This window comes from Salvia miltiorrhiza, chromosome 7, assembly GCF_028751815.1.
Source record: "Salvia miltiorrhiza cultivar Shanhuang (shh) chromosome 7, IMPLAD_Smil_shh, whole genome shotgun sequence".
Taxonomy (NCBI): Eukaryota; Viridiplantae; Streptophyta; class Magnoliopsida; order Lamiales; family Lamiaceae; genus Salvia; species Salvia miltiorrhiza.
Genome location: NC_080393.1, coordinates 1730386 through 1749394, shown reverse-complemented (window position 1 = coordinate 1749394; position 19009 = coordinate 1730386). Strand labels below are relative to the sequence as shown.

At 30.4% G+C, this 19009-nt stretch overlaps 2 protein-coding genes across 3 annotated transcripts; both read right to left on the bottom strand.

Annotated features, from left to right (window-relative positions):
- Positions 1–815: 815 nt before the first annotated feature.
- Positions 816–3714, bottom strand: LOC130991462 (putative late blight resistance protein homolog R1A-10). Its single transcript, XM_057915702.1, has 2 exons — positions 1116–3714; positions 816–953 (listed from the first exon to the last, which is right to left on the bottom strand). Exon 1 carries the CDS (start codon positions 3666–3668, stop codon positions 1128–1130), a length of 2541 nt encoding a protein of 846 aa, XP_057771685.1. The 5' UTR covers positions 3669–3714; the 3' UTR covers positions 816–953; positions 1116–1127.
- An 8937-nt stretch (positions 3715–12651) lies between these two features.
- LOC130991466 (lactoylglutathione lyase-like) lies at positions 12652–15330 on the bottom strand. 2 transcript variants are annotated; one of them, XM_057915708.1, is made up of 4 exons: positions 14977–15330; positions 14130–14357; positions 13026–13101; positions 12652–12951 (listed from the first exon to the last, which is right to left on the bottom strand). In XM_057915708.1, exons 1-4 carry the CDS (start codon positions 15067–15069, stop codon positions 12911–12913), a joined length of 438 nt encoding a protein of 145 aa, XP_057771691.1. In that variant the 5' UTR covers positions 15070–15330; the 3' UTR covers positions 12652–12910. The 2 variants fall into 2 exon arrangements, with proteins under 2 accessions (XP_057771691.1, XP_057771690.1); XM_057915707.1 differs by having other exon boundaries at positions 12652–13101; positions 14977–15199.
- Between the last annotated feature and the right edge of the window lie 3679 nt (positions 15331–19009).

Below are 19009 nucleotides of genomic sequence, written 5' to 3'. Positions count from 1 at the left end.
GGCGCTTGAGCGACTCTATATTCCACAACATCTCACCATCTTGATCAACATCTTCATTATTTTCATTTATATTCAAATCCAATAAAGATGCATCTTCATCGAAATCACGAGCAAGAGATGGGGTTATAACAAGAACCAAGAACCCAATGAGCACCAAAAGAGTGAATGTTTTAGACATTTTTTTTAGATGATTATTTTTTAGAATGTAATGGCCCGTAAAATCACGAACTTTGGGCATAATATTCTTATTTATGTGAACTGTATTTGGTCACATACGTGGATTTTAATCTTATGTGGCTTATAACTAGTTGATGCGATTAATAAAATGTTAAATAATATTGTTTCATACTTAAAAAAATAAATAAATTAAATCTATCATAATTACAACTACGCAGAATGTATCCTAATTAAATATATGTATGTGCCTATATACTATTCTCATAGTTAAAATCATAAACAACTAAAAGTTTGTGGTTTTACAGATAGAATTTATTATTAGAAGTTAAAATTAAAATAAGCTTAATGTTTGTAATTTTACCGGCAAAATATTTTATTAGAGATTAAAATCAAAATATGCCCTTGTAGTTTTACGGGCCATTAACCTTTTTCAAAACTACAATGGACTTCTTTTCATGGCTGCCTTAATTTTCTCTTTTAATTTTTGATTTTCCTAGTCGTAATACCTATTAATAATCCATTTTCTTCACTAAGTTAAGTCTTTCTCAACAGCAGTAACTTAAAAAACTCGAATTATGTTAATCTGTCACACACACACACACACACAAAAGAAAAACTTATAAAGACTCGCAAAAAGCTATAATTAATATATCTAACAGTTAGATGCAATTTATATAAATAAAAATTAATATGATCCATCCTATCTTGATCCACCTAAAACATCAAAATTCATCACCCATCAGCGTTCATTCTTCAACTTCTTTGTGCGCCTCCTCCTAATTTACCAAAATAAAATATGATCCATCAATTATAAGTACAAAGCATCAAAAAATCATAATACTGTTTTTTGCTAAAAACATATTGGGAGTGGTTTTTGGTTACTAAATACTTTTGGTTATTTATTTTTTGGATAGGCAGAAAGTGATAATAATACTGACCTAATCATCATATCAGACGATACGAACTTGGAGTTGGTAGTTGTCGTATTCAGATTGCTGCTCCTCCTGAATCTGTTTCGCCGAGGCCTCTGCAGAATCGCTGCAAAATACCATTTCGATTAATTGGAGGGTTGGGATTTCTCCAATGCCGGCGGGGATTTCCTCTAGCTCCCTACAACCTCCTATAATGAGATGCTGAAGTCTAGGGAAGTTGGTTTCATTAGCTCTCCAACGCACCAGACTATAACATTCTTGGAGTTGTAGAAAGTGCAATGAGCTGAATTCATCTCCTTCTGCTATTTCCCACTCTTCATTTGCTTCTTCTTCTTCTTCTGTCTCATTGCTTTTGAAGTTACATCCCTCTATCTTGAGCACTTCCAGATTCGGTAGTGCACACAGAGCCGTCGTCCCTGCCGGAGTTATTACACAATTCCGCAGATTTAATTCTCTAAGAGTAGATGGAAATTTGAGTGCGTGCACATAACATTGACCGAAGAATGAATCCCAGCTTAATGATTGGAGTTTGTGAAGATGACTCAGATCAACTACTTCACTCATCGCTGATGAGCCTGCAACCTCACACCAGATTTTCAAGCTTTTTATATTTGGAATGCTTTCCAAGAAACCCCTTCTAATCACCGACGGACTTATCCTCACACTCTGTATCGTCTGCAGCTTCTTCAGAACAATTTTTTTCATGTAATCATCTCCTATCCTGAGATATACACCCAACATGATGAGATGTCTTAACTCAGATATCTCCCACAACTCAGCTGGACAAGAGCTATCGTGTAGCTTAGCAATCAAGGTTTGCAAATTACACAATCTTGATATTCCACTTCTTGGCAATGACTTGCAATTGATAGCTAAGTAGCGTAAGTTCACAAGTTGTAATATTTCTTCCGGGAACTCAACCTTATAGTAATAATTATTCATTTCCAATAAATCCAACACGCTAAGCAAGCTTAATGTGGAAACCATGGGAGGTACATTCCTATCCAACTTGACAAATACTAGAAATGATCGAACAAGTGACATCTCTGATGAAGAAGCATACTCATCATCTTCCATTCCATATGATGTGTGAATACTCACACGACGCAGCTGGTTACAGAATGTGAGCTCCGTGGACTTCTTGACATGTAGAAACTTCTCATCATCAGCTTTCCGAACGCATAAATCTCTCAAAAGATCATGCATGCTGTACCTCTTTGCTTTTCCATACCAATCATAACTGCTAATCGAAACTAGATTCCTTTCTACAAGTGACTTTAAATAATCATCTGCCTCTTCCTCCAAACTTTTATCTCCATTCGATTTCACAAATCCTTCTGCTACCCACATCCATATGAGTCTCAAGGGGTCAATCTGATAATCTTCGGGGAATGCTGCCATAAAGAGGAAACATGGTTTCAAGTGAATCGGCAGATGGTTATAACTTAAGGATAGTATATTCAAGAACTGCTTGTCCGATTCAGCAATTGCAGCCCTTACGTCGTTCCCAATATCCTCCCAAACATCTTTCAATCTTTCCACCTTTGACAACAGCCCTCCAATCACATTGATAGCCAGAGGAAGCCCACCGCAATCACTCGAAATCTTCTTCCCTATCCCTTGTAACTCATGAGGGCAATCCTCTTCTCCAAACACAATTTGGCTAAGAAGATCCCAACTTTGAGACTCGCTCAGCAACTGCACCTGATGATGCAGACTCTTGGAGTCTGCATATTTGGCGACATCCGATTCCCTAGTGGTGATCACAATCCGACTCCCCTTATTGTTGTCCGGGAAGTACCTCCTTATCTCATCCCAGAATGTGGTGCTCCAAATATCATCTAATACAATCATGTATCTTCTACCACACAAGCTCCTATACAAGATATCTTTTAACTCACCATCTCCCTCATGTTCATAGTCTGATCCAGTTATGCAACGAAGAAGGCTTAATAGAATTGAGCGCATATTGTAATCTTGTGAAATTGTGGTCCAAGCAAGATAGCTAAAGTGGTGAAGAATGAGTGGATCTTGATAAAGTGTTCGAGCAAGAGTGGTTTTACCTATACCACCCATACCCACGATGGGCAGGATCTCCAGCTTGCTCTGCATCCCGATCAGCCGATCCTTCAACTGCATCAGATCTTCATCAACTCCCACCACGACGCTCGAGAAAGAAGCACCACTCCATGAGCTGCCAGTCGGCTTCTTATTTCTCTCCACCTCCACGAGCTCCGCAACTTGTTGGGTTAGAGAATCAAGTTTTTGTGTCACTAGCAGCACATCTGGTGTCACGCTTTCAGGCATCGAGAGCAGTCGTTCAACCATGTGAGATTCAACGATGTCTTCTGCTTCATTTGCTACGTCTCTGATTTGGCACTCCAAGCTTGGTATTTTGGTGAGTGGTGGAGATTTTTCGAGAATCTGCTGCAGGGAAGAAGCTTTTTGGAGGAGGGATTGGAGTTGTGGTTTCTCATCAGATCCAAGAATCCAGCGTGTTTGTTGGGGATCCAGAATCCCTTGGAGGATGGTGATGAGAGATTGAAGATTGTAAGCCATATTTCAGATCTCTTCTCACTCCAAAAATAAACAAAAGGAAAGGAAAGGAAAGCTTGAAATTAACAATAACAAGATGGAATAATTGGCCAGCTCTTGCAGTGTTGACTTTGGCCGCCAGGACAGATTTGGTTGGGGAGTGGAGGGCCTCGAACTCATCTGGGCCGTCCGTTCTTTTTGGGAGATCCGACGGCTCAGATTCGAGACCGGGAAAATAAAACTGAAGTCGCGGTCACGGAACTTCCGAGAAGTGAGTGGGCCCGCCGAGTTGTCTTTTTCTTTGTTCTTTTTTTTCTTTTTTTTCTTTGTTTAATTTGTATTTTTTTCATTTTTTTTATACGTTTTATTTTTTATTTAACTTAACTTTTATGCTTAATTGTCACGTTGCGGTGGAAAAATTGGAAATAACTTTTTAAGAGTAATTGAGTCCCACTAAAGTCTAAAAATACGCTCGTTCATGCCACCGCCGCTTCCTTGCACCTAGTCAATATGAAAAAAATTTAATATTATTTTTTAGTATTTGAGATATTATTATAGACACTTTTACATACGACAACTCAAATTTTATTATGGGGGATATTTTAAAATGTAATAGAATACAATAAATAAATAGCGTATCTTTCATATATAAAGCAAATTAATTTCCCGTATACGAAAATATTTTATTGAATTGTGTCGATGCAATATTTGTATGCTGATAACTTTTCGATTGAATCTTAAAGTGTGTGTACGTTACCTAATAAATAAAGTTCATTGAAAGTTATGACTTTAATTTCGGAGAAGTGATTAGTCATAATCCATTACCATTTAAAGTTACTACTAAATAATCACATGAAAACAAGTAAACCTTAGGTTCTGTAAGCCGCGCTCTTTTCCTCATTGAAGCCGCCGATACAGCAGCTATTGTAATCTATATTGAGATTCTCAAGGCTGCCAAAAATAAGACAAAACGTAAAAATCCAGAATTATCAACAAGAATTTCAACTCAACACAACACTTAGCATATCAATTTTGTGCATATCTCAGTGATTACACACCATATTAGTGTGCAATGAAGAGGAGGTGAAGTACCTGAGACGAGAGTAAAACACCACGAGGAAATATGGAAGAAATTTGGAGATACACAAACCTAATTACTGATTAAATACGGTTGTGAGTTTTATAAATTATCACGATTTTCTTCCTCCCCAAAAAGTGAGATTTTCGCGGATTATAACTATCACAATAAAGCTTAATATCTGGAAATTTTTACAACACCTGTTGTCTTAATTACCTTTCTACATGGGCCTGATAAAGCCACCATCAATTGAGTTTTAATAATAGCAGCATTAAGAACTTCATTTTCTTATTTGCAAAAGAACTTCATTTTCTTTTTTCTTTTCTTTTTATTCATTCATAAAGAATGATAATATCATATAGTGGAAGCTGACAATGCCCGTCTGAAATATTTCTGTGAAAAGGTTTATCCAGATCTTCTCATATGTTTCAGTTCTAAATTCTTATTGGTGGGATCAGAGTTTAGTTTAGTTTAGTTTTAAATGGGATCATCTTCCCCAAATGTAGTATGTACCACTCTTAATTTCATTATAATTTTTAATTATTTGTTATTTAATTTTAATTTATTATGCTTTAATATAATATAAAAATAATTTACAAGAGTTCACTCATTCAATTAGGGTTTATAATTATTTTTATTTGAATTAATAATAGATTATTTGGGTTCATTAATTCAAACTTAGGATATATAATTTTTTAAATTTCAATTTTTAGAGATAAATATTAATTAGACTTCATAATATAATATTAATTTTTATTTTTATAAAAAATAATTATAAAATTAAAAAATTAAAAATGGTACACGGTAGTACACAATACACACTACATTCTGGGACAAAGGATCTCATCTGCAACTCTTACATAGAAGATAAATGTCTACTAGATATATTTTTCTTCATTCCCAATAAGTCTTTTTCATTTTTTCCCTCGTATTTGAATTCTTATACTTAATATAGTTTGGGGCAAATTTAAGTACATATAGCATTTTTAAAGGTAGATACCACACACACACACATATATATATATATAGGAAGAGGTTCTAATAAAAACCTCTTTTAACATGAGAACTAGGAACCACATCTTAGCCTTTAACATGAGAGAACTAGGAACCACACACATATTTTTTTTTTTTTTTTTTGATCAGTAAAATAAATTTTTTATTTAGATGAAAAGCAAGGCACCAGGGATGCCAATCAAAACAAGAAAGAAAGATTGAAACCCTTTGAGCACCACATGGTGAAAGGGATTCTCAAATCCAAAACTTTATAAACCTCATTCCAACTCCAAAGTCTACCCTTGATCTGTAAAACTAGTCTCTCAATATCCCAAATCTTTCCTTGAAAACGACTCTCATTTCTTTTTTACCAAAGCGTCCAAACCGTTCCCACCCATAACGCATTTAGCAATCTTCTTCCTTTCTTCTTTTTGGCAGCAGAGATGAAGGAAATGTAGTGATGAAGAGTTCCTCTAGGATTTGCCGTTTTGATATGTAACCATTGGAAGATTTGGTCCCACACCGCCGAAGCTTTCGGGCAATGAAGAAACAGATGTTCCGTCGTCTCCTCTCCAGCGACGCAGGCGTTGCATCCTCTCTCTTCCAAGCTAATTTGAATTTGTCGTCTTGTCAAGTTGTCACAGGTAGCCAAACGATTTCTAAGACATCTCCACGCCGTCACCTTGGCTTTGTGCGATGTTGGAGCCTCCCAAACCATAGCCATCTCAGCCGGTTGAGTTTGTTGCGCCTCTCTGGAAGCCGCCACCAAATCATAAGCCGACTTTGTTGAGAATTTACCGTCCGTAGTTGCCCTCCAACTCCATCCATCAGTTAAACCTGTAGAAGGGACAAAAGCAGCAACAAGTCTCAAAAGTTCCTCCACCTGTCCAGTCTCCCTTTCCCTCAAATCCCTCCTCCAATTCACCGACCACACCCACTCTTCTCCTTCCCAAAATCCACTTTCTCCGACGAGGCATTTCTTATTCGAACACAAGTTATACAATCTCCGACGAGGAACCACACACACACACAAATATATATATATATATATATATATATATATATATATATATATATATAGGGGTGGGCTACCGTGAGAGCACATCTTAAAATAAGAAATAAGAGCAATTTTTAATGTATGAATTTTATATAGAACACGTATGAATTCGCTGTATAAAGATATGAATTGTGAAAAATAAATTTTTGCTACCTTTGGGATTCGAACTCAGGACCATAAATCCATCCCACAGGATTATGAATCAACCGTAGATCTTGATGATCTAAGGGCTGAAAATGATTCTTATTTTATATTTTAAGAAATGCTCTTATTTTAGCCCATCCCTATATATATATATATATATATATAGGAAGAGGTTCTAATAAAAACACACACACACATATATATATATATATGTGTGTGTATATTCTATTTATTTATTTATTACTTCAATTATTTTTATATCAGGTAAATTAAACTTTAATAAATGATGAAATCAATTTCTATATATTTTATTTAGTAACTCTTTCAATCTCTATTTAATTCTGTTTCACATTGATTTCTCTGTAGTATGTATTCTTCTTCTAAACTACGAGCAATAATGATGCATCTTCTTCTAAACTACGAGCAAGAGATGGAGTGACCAAAAAAACCAAGAATCCGATGAGAAATAAGAGGGGAATATGCACGAGGCATTTTGTTATTGATTTTGTTTTTGTGTGATGAGAGAAATTGAATAAGGTCTATCACATTTTATAGTGGATGACAGGATGTGAATGTTACAACATCATTTAAGTTTCATTGACCAAGAATTTAGGTCGCATATCTAATACGATGATATTGATTTAAATAACAATAAAGATTTTCGGACACTGCAGTGTCCGGACACTGCATGAAAAATCGGTTTTTTTAAGATTTTTTGATTGAGCCGGTTTTTTGCTAATTTGTGATTTTACTAAAATATCCTTTCCTTAAATTTCTCAACTACTTTTAATCTTTTTCTAAATATATTTTATTTACATTTTTATTTTCTGTAAATTTCGTTTTTTTTTTTGCCATTTTTTTTTCGAAAAATATTTTTTATTTTTTTATCATTTTTTTATTTTTCTTTTAAAATATACTTTCCTTAAATTTCTCAACTACTTTTAATCTTTTCCTAAATATATTTTATTTACATTTTTATTTTACCTAAATTTCATTTTTTTTGCCATTTTTTTTCGAAAAATATATTTTATTTTTAAATTGTTTTTTATTTTTTTTATCGTTTTTTTATTTTTCTTTTAAAATATTATTTCCTTAAATTTCTCAACTACTTTTAATCTTTTCCCAAATATATTTTATTTACATTTTTATTTCACCTAAATTTTGTTTTTTTTTTTTGCCATTTTTTCAATTTTTTTCGTTTGACAAATTAAAAAAAAATCCACTTGGACATCTATCCATATTAGGGTTTGATTAAGAATTATGTTTATCCAAAATTTAAATTCGATTTTTTTGGGGTTTTTTTTTCAGAAATATTTCTTTGCGAAATGAAAAGAGACCCATATTTTCCCCTTAATATTAAAAATTATTTTGATCGTATTTAATATTCTAATTTGTAGCCTATATATAATATTAATATTTATTTATTTATTGCGACAATTGTAGATAAGTTGATTTCCAACGACAACCTATTGCGGCTGCCACCGCCGAGTAAGGTGGCAAAGTATCGTTTACATACAACGGACGTCGCAGGTTCGAATCTTTTATGCCCCTTAAATGGGTGACTTTTGATATTTGTTTCCTTTTTTTTCGCTAAACAAATCAGCCTTTTGATATTTTTGACCTTTTTATTATTTTGAAAATCAATTAAAAAACCACTCCAAAATATATCCAAGTAAAATTAAATCAGCCAATAATTAATTTCAATACATTGCAAAATGCCATCGTATAATGCATTCTTTCTCATCCAAAAATATGTTAAATAGTGTCGCGGCCGAAATCCAATTGTATGAATCATTTCACTTTATTTCATTTATTTATATATTATATTCACAAATTTAACTTAAATTAATTAATAACTCATAATTTTATAACAAATAGTTATATCGACTTCGTTAAACTATAGTATAGCAGTCCATTGGCTTATTGACATATCACGTTTAATTGTTTTCAATAAAGCATTGTATTTCCCTCAAGTATATGTTAAATAGTTTTATATGTTAATTTTATTTCCAAATTCACTAATTAATTTCAAATAATTTATTAACTTTATTTCATTGAATATAATTTTTTCGACTTCACAAAGTATATGGTACATAGTTTTCCAAACAAAATCCATTCGTTTGATTCATTTATTTTAATTTTCTTATCGTCACTCACACAGTAGTAGTTCATTTTCTTATTATTACATCACCTTTAATAAAGTATATGTTATTTATTTTTTCGATCTGTTTCCCATCATATGATTCATTTTATTTTTAAAAATGTAACTAATTTAGTTTAATCAATTAGTTCAACTTTATTTCATTGAGTATAATTATTTCGACATCATTATTTAAACTATAGTAGTTCATTTTCTTATTATCAAATTGACATCAATACTATATTATGATACATTTTCTTCAAGTATATGTTATATAGTTTCCCGAGCGATGTCTCATCGTATGATTTATTTTGTTTAAGTAAGATTTTTAATTACACAACATAATTCCATTGAGTAATATATTTATTCATTTATAATATATTTTATGCAATTTTATGTTTTTTAGGCTAAAACATATTCAATTGTTTTGACAAAATATACATTACTTAAAATATAATATATTATAGGCAATTTTATTTTTGGCAAAACAACTTCAATTGTTTATACAATATAAATATTCCTTCATTTATATAATATTTAATTTTATAATTTTCATCATTTATATTGCCCACATACGTATTCCTTCATTTATAATATATTTCATATTATACATGTCTTCATTTAATTGGCCAACATATATATTCTTTCATTTTTAATAAAATTTCCTTCATTACATATATATCTTATACAATTCAATTTATTTCATTTTTTTTCAAATTCACTAAATAATTCAACTTTATTCCATTGAATACACTTATTTCGACTTCATTAATCACACAATAGTGATTTATTTAGTTATTGTGATATCTATTACAATACTTTATTATAATATAATCAAATAAAGTATATGTTACATACTTTTCCGATCAAAATCCCATCGTATGATTAATTTTTTTATTTTTTATTTTTATCAACGTACTTCACTAATTTATTTGAATTAATAAATTCAAATTGATGAACGTTGAGTATAATTATTTCTTATAATTATATCGCGTTTAATACTAAAATATAATACATTGTCTTCATATATATGTCATATAGTTATTGACTTCACTAATTTCATTCAATCAATTAGTTCAACATTATTTCATTTAGTATAATTATTTCGACATCATTATTTACACTATAGTAGTTCATTATCTTATTATCAAATCGACATCAATGCTATATTACAATGCATTATCTTCAATGACATGTTATATATTTTTCCGACCAATATCCCAACGTATTCACAATTTCTTTTTTTCAAGTTCATTAATTTATTTCAATTAATTAAGTAAACTTTATTCGTATTATTCCAATTATTATAATATATTTAATCTAAGTATATATTATTTAATTTTTCAATCGATGCCCCATAGTATGATTCATTTTATGTTTATTTCTAACGCATAACTAATGCGTTTGTCACTACCAGACAAGGTGGCAAAGTATTACTCACATATTATTGAGGTATCAGGTTAAGATCCCGCAAACACACCTTTTTCTTTTTATTTCGGTTTTTTTAAAAAAAAATCTTCTTCCAAATGTTATTTTTTTATTATATTTCGTTTTTTTTAAAAATAATCTTCCATATGTTCTTTTAAAAAAAAATAAAAAACAATATATAAATGAAAACAAATATAGGATTATTTTGAAGGGAGTCTTTAAAATTAGTAATAATAAAAATAATTAACATAAATTTAGCAACTTTTGCTTTTATTTCGGTTTTTTTTTTTTTTAAAAACTTCTTCCAATTTTATTTTTTTGTTATTGTATTTTGATTTTTTTTAAAAATCATCTTCAATATGTTATTTTTTTAAAAAAATTCGAATAAAATATATAAATGAAAACAAATCTAGAATTATTTTGAAAGGAATCTCTAAATTAGTAAAAATAAAAAAATTAACATAACATTCGCAAAATAAATTATATGTGGAATTAAATCTAGGATTATTTTAGGAGAATATCTAAATTACTGGAATCAAATATAGGATTAATCTTTGGAGAATGAAAATCTCTAAATTAGTGGAATCAAATCTAGGATTATTTTAGTATAATCTTTAAATATGTGGAAACAAATTAATAAAACATAATTTTGGAAAAAAAAAACAATTTACTCTTAACACAACTAAAATATTAATTTCAAAAAAAAAATCGAAAAAAAAATGTAAGTTCAAAAAATAAATATTAATAACAATAAAAATATCTGGAAACAAATCTATGATTATTTTTAAGAGAATCCCTAAATATTTGGAAACAAATTAATAAAACATAATTTTGGGAAAAAAAATAATTTACTCTTAAAACAACTAAAATATTAATTTCGGAAAAAAATAGATTTCAAAAAAAAAATAATTTCGAAAAATGAATAATAATAATAATAAAAATATCTGGAAACAAATTAATAAAACATAATTTTGTAAAAAAAAAAAATAATTTACTCTTAAAACAACTAAAATATTAATTTCGGAAAAAATAAATTTTGAAAAAAATATTTAATTTCGAAAACTAAATAATAATAATAAAAAAAATCTGGAAACAAATTAATAAAACATAATTTTGGAAAAAAATAAAAATTTACACTTAAAACAACTAAAATATAAATTTTAAAAGTAGTTGAGAAATTTAAGGAAATAATATTTTAAAAGAAAAATAAAAAAACGATAAAAAAAAACAATTTAAAAATAAAATATATTTTTCGAAAAAAAAAACGAAATTTAGGTAAAATAAAAATGTAAATAAAATATATTTAGGAAAAGATTAAAAGTAGTTGAGAAATTTAAGGAAGGAATATTTTAAAAGAAAAATAAAAAAAATAAAAAAACAATTTAAAAATAAAAAATATTTTTTGAAAAAATAATGGCAAAAAAAAAACGAAATTTACAGAAAATAAAAATGTAAATAAAATATATTTAGGAAAAGATTAAAAGTAGTTGAGAAATTTAAGGAAAGGATATTTTAGTAAAACCATAAATTAGCAAAAAACCGGCTCAATCAAAAAACCTTAAAAAAACCGGTTTTTCATGCAGTGTCCGGACACTGCAGTGTCCGAAAATCACTACTCTTTAAATTAATGGAAATTTAACATTAATGTGTTTTTTTTTCTTCAAAAAAAAAACAGTTATGTGTTTTCTTAAGTTGCCTATAAATACGACAACTATAAAAAAATATTAATTTTATATGTTAATTTTATAAATTTATAATTATTTAATTTTTTTTCATTTTATTATTTCATCCATTTTTCGATTAAATTTTATATTGAAGTGATTATTTAAAATGATAGTGCTATTTCCCCATTCCGCCATCTTTGTAAATCGACATTGTTTTAGTATTCAACTAATGTTACTAAAATGAATTTGAATACGTAAAACCTCATATGGCCACTTCAGTGTTAAATTTGATCGAAAAATAAGTGAAATAATAAATTAATAAAAAAAAACTGTAATTGAATCATTTCAGTATAAATTTTAAAATTAATATGTAAAATGAAATTTTTAAAAAGTTCAATAATTTCAATATAAATTTTAAAAATTGTAATTAATAATTCATATACTTAAGCATAATTTAGAAGTTTCAGTAAATTCATTCGAATCATCAAACCTCTCTTATATTTGGATAAGCTTTGTCTTTGCAATTTTGTAAGGAGAAGATATATTGTAAAACATTTTCATAAGCTAGGATATGCCATCGAAGCCTTTTGGACATACATATATTTTACACAACATTCTTTTCTAGAGGGACACACACTGACGCATACTAGATGACTCGAATTCCTGACCTACTAGTTAGAGAGGAAACATATTAACAACTAAGATGCACTTCGTTCCCATTCGCTCACTAGTATCGTTGGATCATGTATGACTACACCTGGTTTACAGTGACGGCATCTGGCTCGATACCTCTAGCCCGTTTCCTGCATATTAGAACGAAGATCCCGTTAAGGAAGGATCGGACCAGAGGAATTGTTTTGCATGAGGAATGACTCACCGTCTGGATCGAAGAAGAATGCTTGCTTCGTCTTCCCATCTGGTTGACTCTTCTCATGAACCGGAATTCCTTTATCCTGCTCAAAGAAAATAGGCGAATCTTCCGTAAGACGTGAACGCAAAGAGCGAAAACTGGAAATTGAGTTACTCTTTCTGTGGTTGGATAAATTTATCATAAGAAAATGAGGGATAACAAAAATTTCTCACTTCAAATCTCCATCATTTTTCTACGAATGAGAATTTCACCATTTTTCATTCCTCCCTTTCACTTCAAATCATTTTGTGAAAAGAAGGAATGAGAAAGAATATAATTCTCTTTTGTAGAAAATAAAGAATAACAAAGAAGGGGTTTAAAAGGAGAAATTTTTTATATCCCTCATTTTCTCATGATAAATTTATCAACCAAAGGAATATGCTTCCATTTATATTATTGTAACGACGGATGAACACACCTAGAAATACAGAAGAACAAACTAAATTTCAAGGTAACTTACCGTCCAAGATCAACAAATGATAAGACTAGCAACTTCATCTACCAATGAAATTGCAGATATCACATTTGATCTTAAAAAGAAGATCGTAATAACACCGGAAATTCCTACACTTACTAATACCCGCGTCTTATAACAAGCAACAATGCGAAGCAAAGCTTGCAAAGATCAAACCTAGGAATTTCCGGTGTTTTGAAGTGGTACAAGGTGCATGCTACGAAAGGGGGATCCTTAGTACTTATATATGTGGGAATTTGCAAGCAAAATATGAAAATTCGAAACAACTGTCGACATAATTACAGTGTCCAGCCAAGTTCTTGAGCCATCAAACACAGCCCTACCACTGAGCTATATACAAATTATACCACAAAGCAGCTAGCTTCAATCTATCTATTCGAATATATCAACGAAATTACTATAAAATGAAGCAAAAACTTCTAAAAACGACATTGATTCAGCCAAGAAGGTCCTAGATAGAACTCAGAAAGCACCATTATTCTAAATATTCACAATAACAATCACACAACTAACTGCAAACACATACTCTCATACACAATGAAAGATATAATCCACTATTTGCGCGAAACAGAGAAGAGAGGCTAGGCATTGTGTACCTTTACTCTCTGAACAAAGGAGTCGAATTCGGGTACATAGAAACAGATATGGTGTCCTCTTGGAAGGTTCTTTGGGTCTGCCACAGCCGCCACGGAGCTCCATGGACCTTCGGGAAGCATGACGGTGGGGTCCCTTTCTATGAGGTGCAGCAACATGGATGAACCAAGCTTCAACCATATTACCTCAAATTCGAACTTTGGAGACTCTACTTGCTCAAACCCAAAAACCTTCATTACCCAAAAAAAACAAAAAACAAAAAAACAAAAACAGAATCAGTAATCAAGATCAAATTTGAGCTTTGGAGACTCCACCTGCTCAAACCCAAAAACCTTCATTACCCAAAAACAAAACAAAAAGAAAAGAAGAACCACTAATCAAGATCAAATTTGGACTTTGGAGACTCCACCTGCTCAAACCCAAAAACCTTCATTATCCAAAAACATAACAAAACAAAATAAGAAACACTAATAAAGATCAAATTTGAACTTTGGAGACTCCACCTGCTCAAACCCAAAAACCTTCACTACAAGTAAACAAAAAAAAATGGTCCCACTAATCAAGATCGCTTTTTTTACTCATTGCACTATTCAATTGCTTAAATTTTCCAATGATTAAACACAATCTGATTAATTACTAACCGAAACCCTAAGAGTCTAACAAGTGAAAAATCAACATATTTTTCATTTTATCCGGAACCTTATCTACACCAAGAAACCAACACCTTTGGCTTAAATTCGAAGATTCCACAAGACCCACAAAAATCAACTTGCTATTTTTACTAAAAAACTCATAAATTTGGCGAAATTAAGAAAGTGAAAACTCGAAGGGTATCAGCAAAAGATGTACCTCCATGTAGAATTTAGAGAGGCGTTTGATATCAGACGTTTCTCTAGAAATGTGATTGAGGCAAGGTCCTTGAGCTGCTGCCGCCGCCGCCATTACCACTTGGATTTGGAGGCGAAGAGATTTTCAGTTTCTAAGCTACCGGCGAATTCTTTTCTATGCCGACACGCATTTCACTGTCAATCAAGTAACACCTACGCTCTCCACGTGTACACATACTCATTTAAGAATAATATTTCTTTCTTACTTTAATTTTTTGAATGAGGCAAATTTTATTTTATTGTAAATATTGAAATCAAATTGTGAAAAAACTTAAAAAATAATCGAAAGATGGCAAGAAGGAACAAAATCATCCACATTATGTTTTAGTAGCCTATCGCATGTGTTATTAGGGTTCACTAACTCTTTCAAATTCTATCTTGAGATTTAAATTATGTTATCTTTAACTGTATACGTGTCGAAAATAAATTAGTCTGAGATTATTTGAGATTTAAATTGGCTCGAGATTAATTTTATTATAAAAATAAATCAAGAATTCATAAACTAATACTATTTCTATGTGACATCATCTCAAGATTGAATATTGAATTGTATTTAATCAATTGAACAAAATATCATATAATTAATCTAATATAATCCTTTAGACCGAACGAAGATATGTATGTTGTTTTATTGAGCCTACAACTTATATCATGCGAACTAAAATAAGACTTGAAATCTTGAAGTATAGAGAACACAAGGACAAGCCATACCAAAGTGTAGTAGCATTTATTTATTTGAATCTAATACAACGAAAAGCAACTAATTAATTGTGACATAAAATGTGAGAGGACTTTCACTAATTTCTTCGACTATACTATATGCTTTCAAGTCTTTCTTAGTAGAGCTCCGGAGCAGGAGCAGGAGCAAGCCCATGGTGTCTCGGTGGATGCGCGTGGTGGCCATGAGGAGACGGAGCGTGGTGGTGGTGATGGTGGCGAGGAGGGTGTGCATGCTTGTGATCGTGGTCGTGGTCATGGTCGTGGTGAGGAGAGGGAGCATGATGGTGGTGGGGTTTGATTATTGAATCCACACTCCAATTTAAATTTCCTTCGAAATCACGAGCAAGTGAGGAAGTAGTAGCAAGAGCCAAGAGGCCGAGAAGCAATAAGAGAGAGTATGCAATGGACATTTTGTTTTTTTTTTTTAGTTTGGTTTGCTTTGGTAGAAAAATGAGTAAGAGTTGAGCCAATTTATAGGAATTATAATTATAATGTCCCATGCTCTCATGATTTAGTCCACCGATTTGAGTTTAATTCTTTCCATGTTTAAAAATTATGAATTTATATACTAATAAGATTTATTGGTTTTTAATTTGAAGTTTCCAAATACAAAATGAGAACACATTGAGAGCATTAATTATATATTGACTCATTTTGAAAAAGACACATAACGCATGCCGCAAATTAGTTTGTTAATCCTATTCTTAATGGCAATTTACAATCAATAGTATTTGTTTAATGATTTTTTTAAAAGTTGGATTACATTAGGATCCTAACTATAAAACCGTATGGAAGTATAAAAAAAAGTCTAAAGTTGATGATTTCATGGCATTAATCCAAAAAATACTACTGTATAATTTTTATCTCATTGAATTTTCCTCTTTGTGTTCCTGCATTAATTAGTTGTTTTCAATTTAATTTGCATAATAATAATAATTAGTCTATCAATCGGTAGTTTAGTTTTAAATTATAAAACAAAATACCCCATTTTATCGCTTCAATATAATGGAATCCATTGTTCCTCGTGTAGGAATGGTTAATTAATAATTTTGACGATTTTAATATGGGATGAGATTCAGTGTCCCACGATTTAATGTGTGTCGTCATGTTCCACTTTTATAACTAGTATTGTTTAAATAATAACTTTATAAATATAAAATTTATTTATAATACTATGATTTATACTTTTTATTTTAAAAAAATAATTTTCAAAAATATATGCCATAACTTTTAATTTATTAACATATTATTAGCTAATAAAAATAAATTAAATGATAAAAATAATTATATACCCTATTTAGATGGAATAAATCCTAGTTAATAATCATAAAATTAAACTAAATCATATAAATTAAGTTGAAATTGAAGAAAAAGACACATGCACATATATACGTTATAAAGTTTTCAGCGGGAAAAGAAAAACATGCACACTGGTAATTCTCATCACTATTAATTTATAAATAAGGATCATTTAGTTCATAATGTAAAATTCCATACGATAGCAAATTAAATTAAACTATACTAATTTATTTTCTTCAAAGATTAATTGGATACTCTTTCAAAAGCTTTCTGGTGGAGGAGCATGATGGTGGTGGTGTGGAGGAGCATGGTGGCGAGGGTTTTTTGGTGAGCCGCCGTGACTGTGATGAGGAGGCGGAGCACGACGGTTGTGGTGGCGGCGGCTGCCGTGAGGAGAGGGAGCATGATGGTGATGGTGGTGGTGCTTGAGTGAATTATCAACACTCCACAACATATCCTCATCTTCATCATTTTCATCTATATTGGAATCGAATAATGATGCATCTTCTTCTAAACTACGAGCAAGAGATGCAGTGACCAAAAAATTCAAGAATCCGATGAGAAATAAGAGGGAATATGCACGACACATTTTGTTATTGATTTTGTTTTTGTGTGATGAGAGAAATTGAATAAGGTCTATCACATTTTATAGTGGATGTGAATGTTACATCAATTAAGTTCATTGGCCAAGAATATAGGTTACATCTAATACGATGATATTGATTTAAATTAATGGAAATTTAAAATTAATGTGTTTTCTTAAGTTGTCTTTATAATATGATAACTATTTCCCGATACTTCTATGTAATCTTTTTCAAATAAATTAATTTCTTGATGTATTCTACCTTTAATTATATGAATTCTTTAATTTGAAATTTATTCAGCGTACGTGACCTTTTATTTTTGAATTATAATAAAAGTAAGTGAGATCATTACTCCACTTTAATCATCTTAACACTCTCATAAAAGTGGACCCTTATTGCACTCACAACACACTTAATTAACCACTTTATTAAAATTCGTATCATTCTCAAATGAATACTAAAATGTGAGACAAATATAGTAAAAAATCAAGTTATTAATTAGAAGAATACTAAGCTAATTATTGGCAAAATTTACATTAATGTCATTTCCCTCCAAAAATACCCACACAATTGTCCAACAACTCATTAGCATTGCCCAATAAATTTCAATGGATTTTTATATAATAATGTTTTCACTATTTAATTATATTGATATTTAAATATCAAGTAAAGATTAACAAATGTATACAAATTGAAAGTTAATCTCTCTCTCTCTCTCTCTCTCTCTCTCTCTCACACACACACACACACACACACACACAAAACCTTGAATGATGTTCACTGTCCCAAAATATAGTGTGTATCACTCTTCATTTTTTTATATTTATAAATTATTTTTTATTCAATTTTAATTTATTATGCTTTTATATAATATAAAGATAATTAACAAGGGTTCACTCATCCATTTAGGGTTTATAAATATTTTTTTATATTTATTTGAATTAATAATAGATTATTTGGGTTCATTAATTCAAAGTTAGGGTATATAATTTTTTAAATTTTAATTTTTCAATGATAAATACTAATTAGAGTTTATAATATAATAATAATTTTTATTTTTATAAAAAACAATTTATAAAACAAAGAAATGAAGAGTGGTACACGCGGTACACATAATATTGTGGGACAGAGGATCCCATCTGAATAATGTTATATATACAAACTCGCAAAAAGCTACTTATTATAATATATATCTAACAGTTAGATGCAATTTATATAAATAAAAATATGATCCATCCTATCTTGATCAGTTGATCCACAAAAACATCAAAATTCATCGCCCATCAACATTCATTCTTCAACTTCTTTGTGCGTCTCCTCCTAATTTACCAAAAAAAAAAAAAAATGATCCATCAGCTAAAACCATATATGTACATATAACACGTAATAGGT

Bases quoted from the DNA above. Each gene is read 5' to 3' on its own strand.
- LOC130991466 (XM_057915707.1), bottom strand. From the start codon at position 15,069: ATGGCGGCGGCGGCAGCAGCTCAAGGACCTTGCCTCAATCACATTTCT. The intron at 14,358-14,976 runs GTACATCTTTTG...TGGGTAATGAAG, and splicing joins TCTCTAAATTCTACATGGAG to GTTTTTGGGTTTGAGCAAGT. The intron at 13,102-14,129 runs GTACACAATGCC...TTCTTTGAGCAG, and splicing joins CCTTTGTTCAGAGAGTAAAG to GATAAAGGAATTCCGGTTCA.
- LOC130991462 (XM_057915702.1), bottom strand. From the start codon at position 3,668: ATGGCTTACAATCTTCAATCTCTCATCACCATCCTCCAAGGGATTCTG.